Genomic DNA, 20,949 nt, shown 5'->3' with positions numbered 1-20,949 from the left:
CATGACCCCTAGAGCCCATTTGGATAATTGCACTATCTTCTATATGAATGTAGCTGTGTTTGTTTCACTGGTATGGCACACTGAGTGGGGTGGGAGATGGGAGGGGGGGTGGGGGACTGGGTGGGAGTTTTGGTTCTGGTTTTCACTTATACAATTTCATCGCCTCGCTATAAGGGACATTTGCGACTCCGGCACCGAATCTTCGCCATGTCAAATACAATCGGCCATCTATTTGCTTTACAGACTGTGTACCTCTCTGCTTTAGTGGCCTCTTTTGCCTGATGTGCCTCTTTCATGCTGTAATGTTTATTGCTACCTTTGAAAACAATAAAACAAATTTAAATATAAAAATGAACTATAACTAGTGTCAAAGAGCCACTCAACACTGGTCTGGCAGATAAAACACGAACTTACAGAGGCAAAATGGCTGAAGATATTTGAGCTGCTTGCACCCAGCAAATCCCAAGAATTCTGGCAATATTTAAGCAAGGTAATCCATAGGCCCTCTAACAGAGAGAACCCACTTGATGCAAGCACTTGGACAGCCCATGTAAAAACCCTCTACACCGACAACTCGAAGATAAAACTAACAGAAAGAATAACAAATTTCAGGGAACTACCAAGCAAAGTAACAACTGAACCTATGGATCTTTTGGCCGTTGCCACCCCTTTAGAAAAACAGGCAATATGAACTATTCTGAAAAAATACACCGTAATGGAGCTCCTGGAACGAATGGCCTGCCTGGCTCCCTCCTCAGGGAGGGCATCCACTTCTGGGCTGAGAATTTGGCACAGTTTTATGCAGAGTGTAGGCTTTTCGAGGATGTCCCAGATTCCTGGAGGGGATCACTACTACATCCAATTTACAAAAAAGGGCCAAGCACGGACCCTAGGAACTACCGTATGATCGCCTTATTGGACATGGAGGGCAAGGCTTATGCAATTACTCTTCTGACAGAACTAGCAGACTGGGTCGGCAAGGAAGATCTGCTCCCTTTCTACCAGACCGGGTTCCGTTCAGGAGGTTCCACCTTAGATAACATAATTGCCCTATCATACTTAGTACACCAAATGATGGCTAATGGCAATCAGACGCTTTTTGCTTGTTTCATCGACTATACAGTACCATTCGACTGGGCATATCGCAACATCCTATGGAAGAAATTATCCTGTTGGAACATCTGCCCGAAACTGTTACAAACCATCAGATCATTGTATACCCAAACTTGGGTAAGAGTCAAACTCTCGTGCGAATCTGCTACAGCAAAAATCATCACAGATCACGGGTTAAAGCAGGGCTGTGTCCTTGCCCCGTTTCTCTTTAATCTATAAACAGCAGATTTGGGTAGCGCTCTGCATGGACCCACTTTAGCGACTCCCAATATGCAGACGACCTGGTCCTTTTGGAACACGCCAAAGTCGGCCTTCAAAAAGCTTTAACAGCACTCTCAGAGTATAACGTTAAAAATAAGCTGGTTGCAAACCCAACGAAATCCAAGATAGTGATCTTTGGACGCCATCCAAAAAAGACACTTATGAAATGGAGTTTTGGCCCACTAATATTTAACAGTACACAATCGTACAACTATCTCGGAGTCTGGTTCAGTGAAACATGCCGTTCACAGGCCCACCGCCACAAGCTCCAGCAGAAAGGAAAAATGGTTACCTATGCCATCTGTAAACTTCATGCCACTTTAGAAAGGCCAACAACTACGGCCATTCAACAAGTCCTGAGGGCAAAATTATTACCGTCCCTCAATTATGCGACACAGGCGTTCCCAGGCAAATTTACGCAGGACCTCGAAAAGATCCACTGTGCAGCTTACAAAAAGTTATTTTGTCTTCCAGCATGCACTAGGAATACTTTAATTTGCCTGGAATTCAACCTTAATAGACAATCTTTGGAAGAACTGGAGAGTTTGGCAAAATACTTTTATTTAACCACTGTGGCTCCAGAGAATTCAATGAAGACTGTTCTAAACAAAATATTCCAAAAAAACGGGCAACCCGTGGTCAACTGGTATTGCCTAAGCCAAAGAACTCTTGAAACTATCTATAGAGAATTGGGATACCAATATAATTAGGTATACCACCATTAAAAAATCAATAAAAAAGCAAGTAAGATCATGCTCTTGAATATTGGACATCGAAGCTCTGACAGCTAGAGGCTTCCATGAGACCCAAAGCTCCCCTTGTACATCATATGGCCTTAAACCACATCTCACACAGCCGGTGGGGAGGCAAGCCTTACACAGGATTCTTGCAGCCAGACTACATTCCCACCTCTAAAATATCTGTACCCTTCAGTGGAAGTAAGACCAGCCATTACGGAGTGCCGTCTCTGCTACTACAAGCATGAATCCCTGGCTCACATCTTACTATGCTGTCCTGCCCTGTTGCCAGTCCGCTGAATCCATCTAAGGCCCATTTTTCTCCATCTGGGCATGCGGACAGCAAATGAGGCTGTTCTTCAGTTATGTTTGCTGGAAACAGTGAAGCATATGCCCAATTTTGCTAAGTTCATCTATCACGCGCGCTGAGCTCTTATGGACAGGTCAACCTTGGCACCGCATGGGAACTATCTGGATGAGGGTCCCACGCAATCTGGCTCCTACTGAAAGTTTGCCTTGGCGCATCTAAAGGTCTAACATTAATTGCATTTTATAAAACACCAAATGGTGGTTTTAGGAATAAGAGTTGCATATATATATATTATATTATTCAATTTTAACTATCCCTTTTATATTGATCATCCTTTTGTATTGGTTTTTATTAATCACACCAATAAAGAATCAATGTCACATCTCATATTTGTACAGCTCTAAGATTACTGCATCCACTTTTCCAATTTAAGCATGTCTCACCAAACACACTGCTCAGAATATGAACCCTTGCTACCTCTGTGCCAAGAGCAGTATAAATACTTAAATAAAAGATACAAATTTTAAAATTCATCAACACATACCGAATAAATATTGACATTTTCAGAGGGTTCGGATACAGATGCGTTGGTGGGGGCATTTGAACATTCAACTCTGGTGCATGATGGAGTTCTGTAGTCCACAGGGAGTGAAAATGCCACTTTCTTCTTGCATCGAGGTTTCGTTGTTTTAGTAGTATTACTGTGCTGGAATAAAATGTGAAAAGATTACAATACACATATAGTGAATCCTAAAAAATTAACATTCCTGAAAGACTAGGACTAAACCATAAACCCCAACTCCTAAGCCCTCAACCAGAAAACTCAATCCACTTCAAGCCTCAACACTCAGCAGCTACAGCAGTCAGATTTCAGTTACTTAACACTGATTTCCTCACTTGCTCCTAGCATGATTGACTACTTTTAACAGTTCTCTAGTGAACTTTCAGCAAATAGTCGTTTGAAACATTAAACGAGGTACTAACCAATCACAAAAAAAAACAATAATCTTCCCAAACAACATTATTGACCTCAGTTTTGAAAGCCATAATGATCCTCCCCTTGAGTTTATATGTTTCAACGAGATAACTTACTCTCAGCCGACTTATATTGTTTTGGCACCGAACCCGCAGCCGACAATCCTCAGAGCTACGGCTCAGGTGCCTAATACAGTGAGGCAACTGTCAGAACGGCCCTCCTACTCGCCTAGAGATGGGAAGCAATATTCTGGATGAGGCAATCAAGCCCAAAAAACAGTTATTGGATCCAAGATATGATCTACTGCAGACACCAAATAGATATTTATGCAAAGGGACTTTGCCCTAAATCAATACCTAAAGATTTTTGAGGTTCACTTCATTCACGCCTATTGGCACAAGAATCGCCAACACCACTGTGAATGCCTGTCCACTAAGACACTGTTCTGGCAGCAATGTCCCTGTGTATGTGTACCATATAATTATCGCTATGGGGCTGTTCATGATCTGCTGCCTGCACCATCAACTGTATTTTATATCACTGTACTCCCTTGCCACAAATAATGCTGTATCTATTTAATTGTTCAATAAAACTTTACAGAAAAAAAGCAATTTACTCTCAGCCAACCTTAATTGCTTGAGCGCATCCAAATGGTTGAAACCTATTGATCTCGTTGCTCAACACCTGCAAGCCTGCTCTCACACAACACCCAATCTTGTAAGACTCTCAAAAAATATCTACAGCAAATCCTTACTTCCTTAGAAATATGGCATTACAATATGTATATAGGAGTAGAAATATTTGTATTGTCCGCGCCATGTTGATCCACCATTTCTTAACGTAAATGTTAACAGCCTGATAAATGCTTATGTACCATGCTACAGATCTAATTAACAGTATTCTCTACCTTGTGCCAAACTTCTACAGCATCTGCATTGTTTGTCTTCAAGATTCTCAACATCCCAAGGAATGTCCTTAAAGGGGAAAAATGTCTGGGATGACACTTAAGGAGAGGAAGACCTGGTGAAGAGCATGCTGAAGACAAGCAACAATGCCATTAATTCACTTCTATAATGCCCGAGAGGCATGGAGAGGGGCTTCCTCGACCACAGTTTGCTTAATCACCTCAAAGACTACCCAAAATAGAGCTTTAGAGAGAGATCCCGCCGAATGAAGCACTCATGCTCCTGGACAACAGAGGTCGGGAATAGCTCCACATGCTTGCTGTTGAGAGCAGCAGGTGTAATGTGGGATCCAACAAAATAGACATTGAAACACTCAGACTTTCAGGCATAAAGCCAGCAGCCCTGTAAAGAAGTTAAATCAATTTTTCTATGAGACTTCTTTATTTGGCTCCTATGTGGATGAAGAACTATAATGCATGAAGTTGGAGATCCGGAAGGCAAATGCCTTAGAATAAAAGGAAATAAATATAGAAAGCAGTCCTGCAACAAGCCCTATCGGTTTGTAAAACAAGATTCAAACGTGTTTGTGGTCACAGTAGTACTTCCTGCAGCAGTAAAAGAAACAACCTAAACAATTCAGGTCATCAGCCAAACACTGAGGAGGATATCAGGCGTCTGCTACAGCAGGAAAGCCTCCTATTAAGCATCGACTTTTCCCTTTTCTCTTTGCCATTTCAGAGAGAGAGAAGAAAACAAGTTACTTACCTGTAACTGTAGTTCTCCGGTATTGGAAGCTTTCATAGATTCACATGCCTAAATCATTCCCCGTCGTCGAGACGGGAGTCTCTGGTATATAACAAAGCTATGCTTAGTAGTAAAGCAAACTGAAATAAAGCCTAGGCCCATTTTCCTTTTGCAAGCCATAACATTCGTTATGTAAAAAGGACCAAACTTTTCTCTGAACCAATCAGAGCTCCTCACCTTCTAGAACCCTCCTGAGAGAACCTTTTGCCCCTCAGATTTTCACGCACTTGTGCATAAAACACTTTTTGTGCCAAATCCAAGGTGAGCCTCTCAGGGGAGGAGGGTGGGTTGTATGTGAATCTATGAAAGCTTCCAATACTGGAGAACTACAGTTATAGGTAAATACCTGGTTGTCTTACTCCAGTATTGGAGCTTTCATAGATTCACATGCCTGAACGAGAATAGCAAGCAGTGATATAACAAAGCACATTTGTCTTCTGCATTCTGACATCATGCAAAACAGTATGAATAATCTTATACACAGTAAGTAATAAAAATGTGCATTTGTGAGCAAAAATAAAGGAAGGAGGGATGTAAAGAGGCTCACCGTCAATAATGATATTCCTCAGAACTGCTTCTCCCACTGCCAGATCTGTCTCAGCTGTTGCTTCCAAGCAGTAGTGCCTGGTGAAGGTATGCATGGATGTCCAGGTTGCTGCTCTGCATATGTCCTTGATCGGCACTCCTGCAAACAACGCAGTGGATGTGGACACTGCCCTCGTTGAGTGAGCACGAACCCGTGCATTCAGAGGTTTTCCAGCCGCTTGGTGACAGTAGACAATCGCACTGGAAATCCATCCGGCAATCCCACGTTTTGGCAAAGGAAAACCCTTCCTGGGTGCGCTATAAGCGACGAAGAGCTGTGAGGACTTGCTAAAAGCTTTAGTTTCCTGCAAGTAGAATTTGAGACATCGCTGAACATCCAGTGAATGCAGTACTCTCTCTGCCGCTGTCACTGGTTAAGGAAAGAAGCGTTTCAATACTAACGGTTCATTTAAGTGAAAGTCAGTTGGTACTTTAGGAATGAACTTTGGGTTAGTTCTAAGAATCATCCTGTCTTCTTGAAACTGCAAAAAAGGAGCTTGAATCGTCAGAGCCTGTAGCTCTCCTACCCGTCTTGCTGATGTCAAAGCGATGAGAAGCACCACCTTCCATGATAAGAATTTAAAATCTGCTCTATGTATAGGTTCAAAGGGTTGTTTCATTAGCTGAGATAGCACTATATTCAAACGCCAAAGCGGTGGTGGTGCTTTTATTGGAGGAAAAACCCTGAATAGACCTTTCATAAACGGTTTGATGATCCTTGCAGACCATAAGGAAGGACCCGAGGAAGACCTCATGTAGCGGGATAATGCAGCTAAATGCACCTTAATAGAAGCGTGAGCCAATCCGGACTTGGCTAGAAGCAAGATGTATGGGAAAACTTCATGAGGTGCCGCAGTTAGAGGGTGAATGCTATTACTCCGACACCATAGACAAAATCTCTTCCATTTCATTCTGTAGGTTTTGTTGGTACTATCCGCCCTAGCCTTGGAGAGGATTCTCTTACATTCCTCTGAGATCTTCAGATGATGAAATTCACCGTATTCAGGATAAAGGCCGCTAAGCGCAAGGATTCCGGGTCCGGATGGAGCACTTGTCCCCGGGACATTGTCAGAAGCGATTGAATTGGTCGGAGACTAACTGGAAGGTCCTCCGACAGAAGCAGTTCTGTGAACCAGTGTTGTCTGGGCCACCATGGGGCTATCAGGATCAGCCTGCACGGTTCTTTCTTGATCTTCACAAGCACTCTGGGCAGGAGAGGAATTGGAGGAAAAACGTAAGCAAAGACGCTGGACCGTGCCATTGAAAAAATGCATTCCCCCAAGACCGCTTCTGGGGAAGCCAGCTTGCGAAGAACCGGCATTTCCTGTTCTCTCTTGTGGCGAAGAGGTCCACTGTTGGTGTTCCCCATCTTCGAAAAATGTTGTCCAGAATCCCCTGATCCAGCTCCCACTCGTGGCAGGACGATTTGAGCCTGCTGAGAGTATCCGCTTTGATGTTCAGATCTCCCGGGAGATGTTCTGCTGTCAAGGATATCCCCTGCTGTAGCGCCCATTCCCATATTCTCTGGGTCTCCTGAGACAGGGAGAGTGATCTTGTTCCTCCTTGTTTGTTTAAGTAGTGCATTGCCATAGTGTTGTCCGTTCTTATCAACACTGGCGAGCGCCTTATTCTTGGTAGGAAAGCTTGCAATGCGAGGCGGATTGCTCTTAGTTCTAGCATATTTATGTGTAATTGCTGCTCGTGCAATCTCCAACGACCGCTGACTTGAAGGTATTGAAGAAAAGCTCCCCATCCTTCCAGGGACGCATCGGTAGTCACTACCAATGGGGCTGGTTTGGAAAGAAATGACAGACCCTGAGAGACATTTTCTTTTTGCCTCCACTATGTCGCTGCTTGGACTATGACTGGTGTCACTTGGATTGTGTCTTCAAAGGATCCCTCCACTTGACGCCACTGAAGATCGATCTGTTCTTGCAACGGGCGCATCCTTAACCTGCAGTGAGGTACGAGGGGAATACAAGATGACATCATGCCCAGTAATGACTTGTACTTGCGTGCTGAAAGACACTTTCTTTTTATAAAGTCTTGGAAGAGAGACACGATCCTCAGTTGCCTTTCCTTGGAGGGAAATGCCTTGTTTCTTTCCGGATCCAGTATGGCTCCCAGAAACGTGATCAGTTTTGTGGGTTGAAGGGTTGATTTTCCCTCGTGCTGAGTCAAACCCAGTTTGGCAAATAAGTCTAAGCAGGCCTGTGTTGACGCACTGGTCTATGTTTCCGATGGTGCTTTGACTAACCAGTTGTTGAGGTAAGGAAAAATTTGATGTTTTTGCTTCCTTAGCACCGCCGCCACTGGAGCCAGGGATTTGAGGTGCTGACTTTAGGCCGAATGGCAGTACCTTGAATTGATAATGCTCTCCGGCTACCATGAATCGAAGGTACGGTCTGTGTGAAGGATGGATAGGGACATAAAAATATGCATCCTGCAGGTCTAAAGTGGTCATATGATCTCCTGGGTTCAACAGTAGAAGGATGTTCTGAAGATAGACCATCCTGAAAGATTGCTTTTTGAGATAGGTGTTTAAGGATCTGAGATCCAGAATAGGACGCCATTGGAGGATGTTTTTCCTGACCAGAAAAAATCAGGAGTAAAATCTCTTTCCTTTTTGGGAATTCGGTACCGGTTCTATTGCTCCCTTTCGGAGCATTGTCCGAATCTCCTTCTGGAGTTGATGCAGATTATTGACCTTTTGATGCACCGGTGGTGTACAAGGAGGCGTCTGTAGAAATTCTACAGTGTGGCCGAATCAAATAATGTTGAGGACCCATTGGTCCGTTGTTATTTTTTGCCAATTTTGAAAATAATGAGCAATCTTTCCACCCAGGGAAGCACTTGATCTTAGAGGCATTGATGTAGACGGAGATTGAAGGTTGTCATTGTCGTCGGGTGTTGTCCTTCCCCATACGACTTCCTTTGCCTCTCGGAGTCTATTTCGAATAACCTCCTGATTGACGCTGAGAATTCTGCTGGCGGTAGGGCTGGGATGAAGCGGAGTAAGAGGAATATCTCCCCTGCTGATATCCTCCTCTATAAGAAGATTGCCCTCTACCTCTAGAGCCTCGAAAAGGAACCTTTCTGTATTGTAGGGTTCCCAATGATTTCGCAGTATCTGTATCCTTCTTGATACTCTGTAGTGTGTCATCAATATGTTTACCGAATAAATCTTCACCATTGAAGGGAAGGTCTAAGATCTTATTCTGCACTTCAGGCCTAAAAGCCGTCGCTTGTAGCCACCCTTGTCTGCGCAGAACCGCCACTCCTCCCAGAGACCTAAATGCCGTGGTCGCTATATCCATAGCGCAGTCTATGACTTCCGCCGAAGTCCTCTCACCCTCCAGAAGAATTTTTCTGGCCTCCTGTTTCTCTGGCTCCAGCACCCGGTCAATATAAGGCGACAGGTCGCACCACATTTGCCTGTCGTATCTTCCTAGAATAGCGAGAGCATTTGCAGCTTTCACCAGCAGGGCAGACATTAAGGAAAACCTCTTTTCTGCGTTGTCTAGCCTCCGACCCTCTCTATCTGGTGGTGTTGTAATTGGAGCTGACGGATTTCTCGATTTCTGCTGCGCCGCCTGCGAATCCAGTTTTGGACGACCCAAAAGACACGCCGGAGCATCTGAAGGCGCTTTATATTTCCCGGTCTGGCTAGAACCGGAGTCACTGTGGCCGGCATCTCCATAACCTTCAGGCCTTCTTCCCAAATATGACTAACAATAGGTAAGGAACTAACAGATCTTCGATAGGGTTCCTTAAAGTCATACAGGAAACATTCTGCCTTATCCTCCGTTATGGTAAGTGCAAATCTTTTAGTGGCTCTTTCTATTAGGTTATGAAAACCACCAATGTCCTCTAGTGGAGAGTCCACCGGTTTCGGAGTAAGAGTTGAAGGAGAAGGTATAAGATAGTCGTCCCATTCTCTACTAGTTTCGGCAATCTCTCCATCTTCATGGTCGTCTTCCGAGGTATCCGGATCACGTTGAGATCTTGGTGGTGGAGACCAGGAATAGACTCCGGAAAGATTTCCCTTCTTTGTACTGGTGTACCTGGTACAGATCGAGGTCGAGGTGTAACCTCAGGAATTTCCTGAGAAGTTTGAGGCACTGGATACCTTCTTCTATAATCCTCCAACATGATCTGTAGATCTTTCAGTAAAGATGATGGCACACTAGTAATCTCCTCATGATGCTCTTGGTGGTATTGTTGCTGTTCCTGGGGATGATGGTGAAACTCCCCATATTCTTCCTCCGAATCCTTCTCCTGATATTTCACTCTTAATTGCGAAGGACTACTCGCATATCCAAAAGGACCACCTTCCTCTTCGACCTCGGAGTCCTCCTCTTCCAGAAGGTGAGAAGGGACTAATGGAGACACCTTGCTTGGAGATGTAATTTCTGGTGTTATTGTTCTTTTCCAGGATGAAAACCTCTTTTCCGGGGTCTTTTCTCTCGTCGACGAGCCCGTCGACAAGATCCCCGTCGCCAACAATATTATCGTCGTCGTCGATACCGTCGATGTTGAGGTTACCGTCGTCGATGTTGATGTAGCCATAGTCGTCGACGCTGTCGACGAACCCGCCGTCGACGGTGAAAGTGTCGACGGCGTCTTAGCAACAGTCTTTACCTCCTGTTTCGTCGACAATGGTGTTTTCGTCATCGACGATGTCATCTTCCTCGTCGACGCCCCCGTCGACGGTGTAGATCCTTTCACTTTCTCCTCAGGAGGTGTAGAGGAAGACTTTTTGATGGTAATCTTGACCCTTGGAGGAGATTTTGAAGGTTCTGAGGCAGTTTTCTTCACCTGTTTCACCTCAGAAGCAGAACCCTTCTTCTCCTTAGTTTTGCCTTAAGGAGATTTTGAGGGACTGCACCCTGAAGACCCTGGAGTGGTCTTTTTTGGGGCCTTCTCGGGTCTCTCACCTGAGGTATGCGCCTGAGGAGATCTGCTCCTTTTTTGAGATCTCCTAAACGAAGATGACTCCTCCTCACTCTCACTTGAGAGGATCTCTTTTCTGGCTTTAACCTTCTGGAGCCAAAGAAGTAATCTTCCCTCACGATCCCACAAGGTTTTATTTGAAAAGGTTCAACATACCTTGCAATCCTTTGCCGGATGGTCTGGATAGAGGCAGCATATGCAGTCTTTGTGAGGGTCATCTGTATAAAGCCTTTTTTTAGAGCAGGTGGCACAAGTTCTAAATAATCCTTTCTTCTCTTCATCAGTCATGATAGAGGTATAAGGAACTTCAATAAGAAGAAAGTAGAAAATGAGAGAACCTTCAATCCCAGTCAAAGTAAGATGAATTGAAGAGTTTGAGCAGAGCTAAAAGGCGACTCCATAGCACAACGTGCGGTAGAAAATCTGAGGGGCAAAAGGTTCTCTCAGGAGGGTTCTAGAGGGTGAGGAGCTCTGATTGGTTCAGAGAAAAGTTTGGTCCTTTTTACATAACGAATGTAATGGGTTCCAAAAGGAAAATGAGCCTAAGCCTTTTTTCAGTTTGCTTTACTACTAAGCTTAGCTTTGCATTATACCGGAGACTCCCGTCTCGACGACGGAGAATGATTCAGGCATGTGAATCTATGAAATCTCCAATTTTGGAGTATCAATTAAGAATTATCACGAGACAGAATGGGTGCTGAACATTGTACAAAACGGCTAATCTGAGGTTCAGATTTTGTCCTCCATCCCTACCTCCACAGACTTCTTCGCAAATCTAACAAAATCTAATTCAGCAAGGTCAACATTCTTCTGGACAAGTAGACTGTAAAGAAGATCACCCCTTCCCAAAAAGGAATAGAAAAGACCAGCACAATACTTCAGGCCAATCAGATGAAAAGATTTCATATGTTACTCTTCCATCAGATCTACCCTCAACCAAAACAAGGAGACTAGATGCGTACCAGAGATCTATAGAATGTCGTTCACATTTTGATTGCAATGAGATATCGCACATTCCAATCATTACCTAAACAAAATTCTTCACTTCAGACTCAAATCTGTGACAATAATTGTTTTTAAATGCATGGTGATGGTCACTGCATACATCAGGACAAAAACATTTTTCATTTATCCTTACCTGGATGATGGACTGCTGAAATTGCCCACGTATGCAGAGCTTAAGCAGTTTTTCCAGATGTCAATGACTACTCTAAAGCCCTAAGGATAACTCAAGCAAAATCAACATCATTCCCAATCCAATCACTATCTGACAGCACTCCAAGATATAGTACAGATTTTCTTTTATCTGCCTGAAGGGTCGCAATCTTCCAAAGGCTTTACATCCGATGGTCCATCAGATCACCTCTCTGCTGGTTCCATGGAACTGTGCATCTTCTGTATTTCTCATGCACAACGACAAATGAGACCAGTGCTGCAGTGTTTGGCTGTGTATTATTAACCAGCATTTGTAAAACGTGAAATACATGGCCATGATGAAGCAACTTGTAGTCGTGAAACACGTGTTGGCCGGTGAAGAATGCCTTTTGGTACAAAAATATTGAATAAATCTATGATCAATCAAACATTTTAGAATTTTGAGTTTCACTCATTTAAGCACTAGACCTCCAAAAACAGTCAGTGTTTGCTTAAATTTCGCACAGGACTGGACTTTGTCCTGTAATTTACTTTAAGGTCTGTGTCAAACCGTTTAGAGAGCCTCTGTTCCCCTCCCCATCTATTTTTGTAGCAAACAGTTTGTTCAACACATTATTGTCTTGATTTGGATTCGAAGGCAAATGCTCAACACTACCTAATCGCAGCTGATTAGAAAAGAAATGGAGTATTTCTTTCTCGGGATCCTTGAATTCCGGAACAGTACTCACTTATATACCACTGGCAGGGTATGATGAAATACCAGTGAAGTGTTATTCCTTAAAAGGGCAATGTCAGCTTTCCCGATATTTCTGGCTGGCTACATAGAGCTCTTTACTTCAATTTTTTCTTTAAAAAACTTTGTTTATATTGGTTAAATATAAACAAACTCTGTTAGGCTGTTCGAATCTTTTCTTCCAGCTCTTTAAAAATGTACTTTCCAAAATTGAAATGCATGTTCTATACATGCACACACGTATGTATGTGTCTCTGCGTGAGTATTAAAAAAAAAGATAAATTGTGCCCAGGATCCCTTGCAATGGACAGACAATTCCGCGACTTTAAATATAGATTCTCCAGAGAAGAACTGCTCCTTCAGGATAGCCAGCGTATTACGACCACAAGGTCTCTCACTGGAACAAATGTTTTTGAAGTCTTTTTCAGAACTTTAAGTGATTGACATTCTCGTGTGATGTCACTGCAGGATCACTAAAAAACATCAAGCCACCACCTATACTATCAACCGCTTTCCATCAAGACTACCAGAATTTGATTCACTGCAAAAGACTACAAATTTAGTTAAACAAGAGCTTCACATCACAAATAAAGTTGACCTACCTCAGTAAACCTTATAGGTCACACTCAAGACACTCAAGGCGTGGCTAGCCTGACTCTGAGATGGCCACTGCCTAAGTGGACTCCGGCTGTTTCCTCATCAATCCTCAATTATTCTGCACCTTCAAGTTAGCTGGTTGCCCAAAAAACTGGGCTATCAGCGTCGGAGGCAGCAGGGAGCGTATGTGGGAAGTTTGGAAGCTCCGCTGTCCCTGGTTGCTGCACTACGAGTTGCTGCGTTCTACGCCCTGCCTGAGGCCTCCGGTGGCCATTTTGCGTGGTGCTGGGGCTGCGTGATCCCAGCGGCGCTGTGTAGTGCTGCCCGCCTGGATTGTTGACTGAGGTGTGCTTTTTACCTCCGGCACGCCCTATTCACGGATCGGGCTGGGTTCATCGGAGCATGTGGATACTGCGTGGGATAAGCGGTGAGGAGATATCAGTGTGGGGGGTCAGGTCATTTGGGCCCGGGTGCGCCGTGTCACACGGCCATGGGTCTCCAGTGCTAGGTGGTAGCATCATTCTTGGGACCACGTTTGCTGTGCGACTTTACCCCTTCCACCTTGCCTAATTACATAACGGACCTCATTACAGTATCGGAGAGGCTGCCATTTCGTCCCGATGCTGCCGGGGAGGTGCCGCGGTTGGACTGCGCATTGCACGGCTTATTAAGCCAGGACAGGGTTCCCTGTTGACTTCATGAGATTGCGCTAGCCTGATAGTGTGGTGAGTGTCCCTGAAGGAGCGCAGTGCTCACCCGGTGCATCTGGGCCTTTGCAACTACACAGTTGAATTGACTCTGCCCCCTACTGGTGCCCTACCCATGTAGATCTCGTGGGCAAGCATTGTACATCCTATGGTGCAGTTGTTACTTCTGCGTGGTCAGTCTTGGCTATAGCAGCAGGTGGGCAGGCGGGAGCTTGGGTGGCTGCCAGGACTCTGATATTTGAGCACTTTAGCAACGCTTTAGAGGACTCGGGTCAGGTTGGCAGTGTCGTAATAATGTTGTTCTCTGTGCATTAATCATGGAATACCTCCTTTTTTGGCATGACTACTACAGCAGCGCCCCTGTGATACTTCTAATTTTGCTTCTATCAAGTTGGGGACTTGGTTTTCTGCGCTGGGAGTTCATAGTTGTGATTTTGAGTGACTCTTGCGCATCTGCGTCCAATATTGGTGTCGCCTTCCCCCACGCGGCAGGGTCGCAGATAGTCCTCATCGGTGCAGAAGCTGTGGGCAAGATGGGGAAAACTGACAAGACCCAATGCAAACTGCACTTTGTGCAATGCAAGTCGATGAGGCACCGCGATGATGATCGCGACTCTATAAGCTTCTGAGTCAGTGATGGATCCCTCTGCATCTGAAGGAAACAGGAAAAGGAGAGCGGAGCAGGAGCTTCAGCCACCCTAAGTACATACGATTACATAATTGATTTGAGTGATATGAAGACATGTGGACACTGGCCCTGTCCTCGTGCAGCACCACTGCATTGTCTACACCCCCTTTGCCTCGGAGTTTGAGAATTTTGGAGACGGACTGAGTTTAGCAGCAAAGACTCCACCACCTTGCCTGACCTCAAGATGGCCGCCTCAGTTGGTCTCCCCACGACGCCCTACCACTCGTGGACAATTGATCTGGCCATCTACCTGATCTTGATTACAGCCCTCACTGACCCTTCATCCTGCTCTCCCTCCAGAGCATTTACTCGTTGATCTTTCCCTTGACTGTGGAGACCTGGCTATCTGACTGTAGCCCGGTGTAGCTACCTGTTTGCTGAAGAGGAGATGGGCTGTGGATTCCCCCTTGGCCGTCACCTACCCAGCCGGACCTTGGACAGACAGTGCTTTGTCTCTCTGTCGTATCCCCCTCCTACTCCTTCACCCTACCCCTTTCCCCCTCGACGCTCCTTTCCTCTCGTCATCTTTGCTCTTTAAATGTTTTTCCATTGAGACCTAGCTATCTGACCGATGCCCGGGGAGCTACCTGATAGCTGAAGAGGAGATGGGCTGTGGATTCCCCCGTGGCCGTCACCTACCCAGCCAGACCTGGGGCACACTTTCCCTTCGTCTTTCAGTTGTATCTATACCTTACCACCTTTCCCTTCTTCACTCCATTTTACTTACCCTCTATGTTCTTTAAATGTTTTTAATGGTATGTTTTTTGTAATTTGTAACTGATGTAATTTGACAACTATGTGGAACCTTATGTAAAGTGCTTTGATACCTTCAGGTCTAGCCAGCGCTATATAAAATTCTTAAAATAAATTTCACTCTCCGTTTTCTTCACAAACCTAATACTATTAAAGCTTTCTCTATCATAAGGCGTGCAGGCACTTGCAGTGTCTGTTTCACAAATCTATGCTAAAAATACAGCTGGAAATGTATTTCTGTAGCTTACAACCTACTTTTGGAGTACACTTCTAATATTTTGGGGATTCACAAATATCCTTAACAATACTCCCAAAAATGTATTAACAATTTACAAGGATTTCTCCAACTGCCAAACGTTTACAAGTGCATTTTTTCACTAGTTGGAAATGCTGCAGTAGAAATTGTCTGAAAAGTACGTTTTAACATTTCACCTTTTATCTTTTTTTCTGTATTCCGCTACAAAGTGCTAATTGTTCAGACATTAACAGCACACAATTTTGTTTAACTACATCAAAGGTTGTCAATCAATACAGAATGTCAAGGAAGCAATTGTGATATATCACCAAGGATCGTTGATAAATATATGTCCAATTCGACTATTGATCTTAAATTGAGTGGCTCAAATTTTACTCTTCAAAAACCGGTCTTACTTCTCTAGGACCAGTGAAAAGAAGATTCTTTTCAAATACTCAGTCATAGCAATACGTAAAGTCTTCTTTTAGAATATGATGCTTTAAATTCAATTGGAAAATGATAAGGGAAGTGGCTGACCAGAAAGAGAGTTTGAATTTTGTCACTGTTTTCTTTTACACCAGGGGTTTGCAAATTATAACAGAAAGGTTAGTTACCTTCATTGCTACATAATAGCACCCTGCAATTCTTCTGAAATAAAACCTTGACTACACAGACTGTTGTTCTCAAATCACTCACATTTTTACGAGGTTTCACAGGTCGACTGGGAGTTGCTCTTCGTATACTTTTAGGTGTATTCTCCTTCTGATGTTTCATTTTATACAGAGGTTTTCCTACAAAAATGCAATAGTATTAATTTTTGTAGCATGAACACTTATAAATGGATAAAACAGATTGTCATGAGGTTGTACTATCTTACATCAGCTAAACAATTGTTTGATGATCTGGGGCACACTATAGCTAGTGCTTCAAAGTCACTGTGCACCATAAATGTAATAGGCACTAAGGATTATCATTTAGCAAAATGGGACCTCAGCACGAGACAGTCATTGATCAGACCAGCAAATTCGAGCCCTGAAGAGACTTTGGGGGTTGGAAATTTGCCCCTTTTCCAAGATGGAGACTGAGAGTCTACTTAGAAACAGCAAATATTACAGAAATCATATTAACTGCATTCAACTCTTTTGGTACTGCCTTATTCTTGACAATATTTTCACCAACAGATTTGGGTGCTTTGATCCACAGGGTCCCACGGGGAGAATGTCTGTGCCTTCATTATTTCTACATTGCTTGCAATGCTGATGGGCCTGGTAACTCTAGTTTCCAGATCCATTCGATATTAACAGAACCTGTAAAGGGTGCCTTTATTTGTGAATCAACATATATGTTGGATTAAAAGTGATGGATGCTATCTGCCACCCAATGAAAGCCAATACTGAGAGTTAGATACTAATAACATGCAAAATATTGATTGCTTGAAAGCCAGTACGATTTGACTGGGGGGTGCGGGGTGGGGCAATAACATTTAAGCTAAATGCCTTAAGTCTTTAAATGATACATTCATAATATTAAACCAAGGTAAATCAACATACAGCACCACAACTAGCTCCTTTTAGTACATTTTACAAAGATTTAGGAATATGGTAGCCTAAACCTATGCTCTACAGAGATGGAACAGAGCACAAGTGGTATGTTCGGTGGTACTCCACACTATGAATCGAATCTATCAAAGATTGCAATAAAACAAAATGAAGGACTCCTTTTAAAAATGTTGCATCTGTCTCGTGCTATTTTACACATTTTATGCTTCTTAGTTAACTTGAACACTGCTTACTTTAAATATCATTTTTTATTGATTTTGCATTAAAAACTAGCAGCTTTCAATGCAAAAGCAGCTGTGACAAAAACAGTAGGGTTATATCAGTGTAGGACAGAGAAGTGCGATCGATGATATGGAAATCAGGACTCTGCCCAAAAATCAAAGCTTACAGTAAGTCCTCTTCTAAGAGACAGAAGAGGAAAATACACAGGCAAAAACAATTGAAAGCAGATGTCATGATAGTGAATAAGTGAGTATACAGACTCAAATAGAGGTAGGTAAACGTGATAAAGTAGGAAGGGGAAGGACTAATGAAACTCTGATGTCCTGAACTTATGTCTTCCAATGCAGCGACTCCTTTCATTTCTATTTGAACAGATGTTTTGTTGAACAAACAACAAGTGATGAACTATTTCCATCAAATGGACATTTCTTGCATTTGCTTCTGTTCGGTAAATGTGTCATTAAGTTATGGTGAGCAATATCATGCAAAAACCCATTCAGTGACTGCTTAGATTAAGACTTATTCTAGGTGTGTCAAACATTATCACCGTTTCCCCTCATAATTCTATTATTTTATTTATATCACTTGCTTTTATGCTCATTTTAGTTGTAGGTTCCTAAACCCATACAGGCCAGGTTCCATTCCATTCCAGTCTGTCTGCACTGTTCGGTCACCATTTTTGTCATTTTTCACAGAACTAGTAAAAGTGGTATTTATGTCTAAGCATCATTTAGCCTCAATTGCTACACTATCATGTGACACGCCTAGTACATCTTCTCGATATCTACATGTCAAAGATTTAGAAGCAGACACTTATAGTAAACATAAGATAAAGTAGATGCAAATACTTAGAGGCTTTTTACATAAGTGATGTACTTTACAACCGGTTGTTTCAATCCGGTTAGATATAGTGTTTTAAAAATCCCCACCTGATTCTGCAATGCAAGCTAAATGGCAGTGGTCAATCCAATATGAGTCCCCAGAATTGACCACTGAAGAGAGAGAAACATCAGACAGGGCGTAGATCCAGATGGCCACAGCATCAGATGTCATCTTAACTGAAGAAGGCTCCAGCAAGACTCAGAGGCCCAGCAAAGCATTTTGCCTTCAGTAACTCGTGCCAGTATTGTGATCTCGCATAGACACAATCTCCTTGTGCTTGAACTAGCTCTCCATTTCACTGTTTGTGAAATGCTTTACTTTTAATTTCTATCTTCTTTGATGTTACCAAACAATATTGTGCTTGCTAGATTCAGAAGCTGTAAACTAGTTGGTTTAAAACAAATGTCAAAATGGATATACCGGTTCTAGTTATCCATGAGTGTGCAAGGGACTATTAGTATCCCACGAAACCACATTAACAGATGTGCCCAGTGAGTTGTGTTGAGGATACAGTAACCTGGAATTCCCTGCTCAAGCGATGGTGCATTGAACTCGGTGTCCCTGATCCTGTTGGTTGGAAATTCAAAGCTTATAGACCTGGGTAAGACCCCAGGATGCGCAGTACTGGAGTACAGGAAATAAGCCAATGATCACAGACCAACGATACAATGGGTGAGCCAGTGGACCGCATGTCTGAATACAAGGCCTACCTAAACAGGAGTCTGGCTATAGGGGAAGTGAGATCAGGAGTCAGGCAGTAGGCAGAGAGGTCGCAAAAAGAGGAAAGGGGGACATTCTTAACTCTCGCCTCGTGATATATGACCATAGTGGGCACAGTAATGGGTTTACGTCACGACTAGTTAACCCAAGCAAGAGTGGGGAAGAGTTTGAGTCGAAAGGAGAGGCTCATGAGGGAGAGGTCCTATCCTCGTATCTTTCAACATTTCAGAAACCTACTTCTTTCCCATAATAGTCAGAAAGATATAAACTAGTTGTAAAACACTATCATAGTGAAATCGGGAGCACAGCATTTTTTATCAATTTTTATGACTTTTCACAGATGAAACGGAGTTTGAGAATTTTCCAAAGTCACTTGAAGATCAATAACTTCACAACCACACAGTAGTAAAACATCCCTTTGAGCAACAGCACAAAAAAACTGTTCAAACCACTATACTACAAGATAGGAAATGTGTAGGCTGTGTTTAAGATATGAATGGAAAATCTTGCTTCCTTACTGTTGAATATCGTCTGTAAATATAATTAAGGGTCACTCATCTCTTACCTTAGCTCTCCTTCCAGTGATCTTCATTTATAGAGTCAAGCAGTGAACAGACACACCCACATTCAAGATCATGTAATACATTTTATAAATACTGTTAAAAAAAAAAAGAACATTATCTGTGGTAGCCTATCTTCCTGCCATACTGGCCTATTTTCTGCAATTTAGAGAATGTCACTAGAGTAACATACCCAACAAGAAAAACCTGTGCAAACGTTTTTAATGGTGACATAGCAAGTTGCAAAATAGGCTGCAGACTTTAGCAGATAAAAATGACTATTCCTTTAAAAAAGTGCACATCACTCCTGTCCCATCTTGTCGTACTCAAGTAAGGATACTGCTTATAAATCAAATGTCTCCTAGTTTGTTTTTTTACCACCGCGAAGGATGGAGGGTGCTTAGGACTTCATTGAGGATGTTCCTCAAAGTATGACATAATGAAAATAAGAAATTTTTCCTTCTCCTTAACAGTATATTCAGTGATGGACATTATCATTTAGGCGCAGCAAACCACTCCTGTGAAAAGAGCATTGGGAGGCAAGAGAGAAGCATGCAATGCCCAAAGAGTTACTGAAGGAAGCCTGTCCTACCTGGGTACCAGCACTTGACTCTTCAATCAATACACTAGTGTATAAGAACAAGTCGACTTTCTCACCAAGAAGGAGAGAGCTGTCAAACGGCATAGCCATTAAGGAAACCTGTACATCTCTGAAAAAACCCGTAGACCCCTATCCAGGTGTGGCACAGAAGACCCACACTAGTGCCTACTGCTCGACTTAAGCAGTCTGTATTTTTCAAGCCAGTATGTATAACTAACTTTGGAGTAATGCAACCATCTTCAGTAGCCTGAGTGAGGGATATCCTCAGGTTGTCCGGAATAGCCAGTAAAATGCCAGAGCATCCCCGCATCCCAAAGAGCATTAGAGTAGTGGTCTAGAAGGCAGCTGGCATTCACAGACTACGGCAAGGCTTTGTTTCCCAAATGTTTATATTTGGTTAGAATTCCAAATAGATTGAGTGGAGGGAAAGCTTTAGGATTCAGTTTGCTTACAGACGCGTGTACCACGAGGCTCTCCGGCATTGGATGTTGAGTAATAATATGGTTCAGGACAATGAGCAACCTGAGTAATATGGTTCAGGGCAATGAGCAACCTGTCTATTACCAGGCTGACCTGAACATGGGTTTGTGGTTTTGACCAAATGCCCAACTGGCTATATGTAAGGGCCTCCTTCAAAAGAAACAGGAGCACTGCAGGAGATGGACCTGGTTGAAGTACGTTAGTTAACACATTAGTCTTCACATCCATACCAGAGAGCTGAAAGTCTATAACACCTACCACACTTTGCATATCAACTGCCAAGGGGGCTCTTTCCTTGTGGCAGGATCCGCGGAGACGCATATGGAACAGTGTCTAGGCCACAGCTTTCCAAACTGTGTGGCGCGACACATGACTGTGTCGCGCCCTATATGTAGGTGTGTCGCGCGATGCGA

General features: G+C 43.3%; 1 protein-coding gene across 3 annotated transcripts in view; it reads right to left on the bottom strand.

The window, feature by feature from the left end:
* The window catches only part of MEIKIN (meiotic kinetochore factor), an 836,714-nt gene that overhangs the window by 235,302 nt on the left and 580,463 nt on the right, over positions 1-20,949 (bottom strand). For 2 of the 3 annotated variants that reach the window (XM_078650675.1, XM_078650676.1), the window contains exons 9-10: positions 16,209-16,303; positions 2,966-3,127 (exon numbers count right to left, since the gene is read on the bottom strand). In XM_078650675.1, the coding sequence (XP_078506801.1) occupies positions 2,966-3,127; positions 16,209-16,303 (257 nt within the window). Of the gene's footprint in view, positions 1-2,965; positions 3,128-11,782; positions 11,863-16,208; positions 16,304-20,949 lie in introns of all 3 variants that reach the window. The other variant, XM_078650674.1, reaches the window with a different exon arrangement.

The sequence above is a fragment of the Lissotriton helveticus genome, chromosome 7, assembly GCF_964261635.1.
Source record: "Lissotriton helveticus chromosome 7, aLisHel1.1, whole genome shotgun sequence".
NCBI classification, from domain to species: Eukaryota; Metazoa; Chordata; class Amphibia; order Caudata; family Salamandridae; genus Lissotriton; species Lissotriton helveticus.
This window is presented reverse-complemented; position numbering and strand designations above follow the sequence as displayed.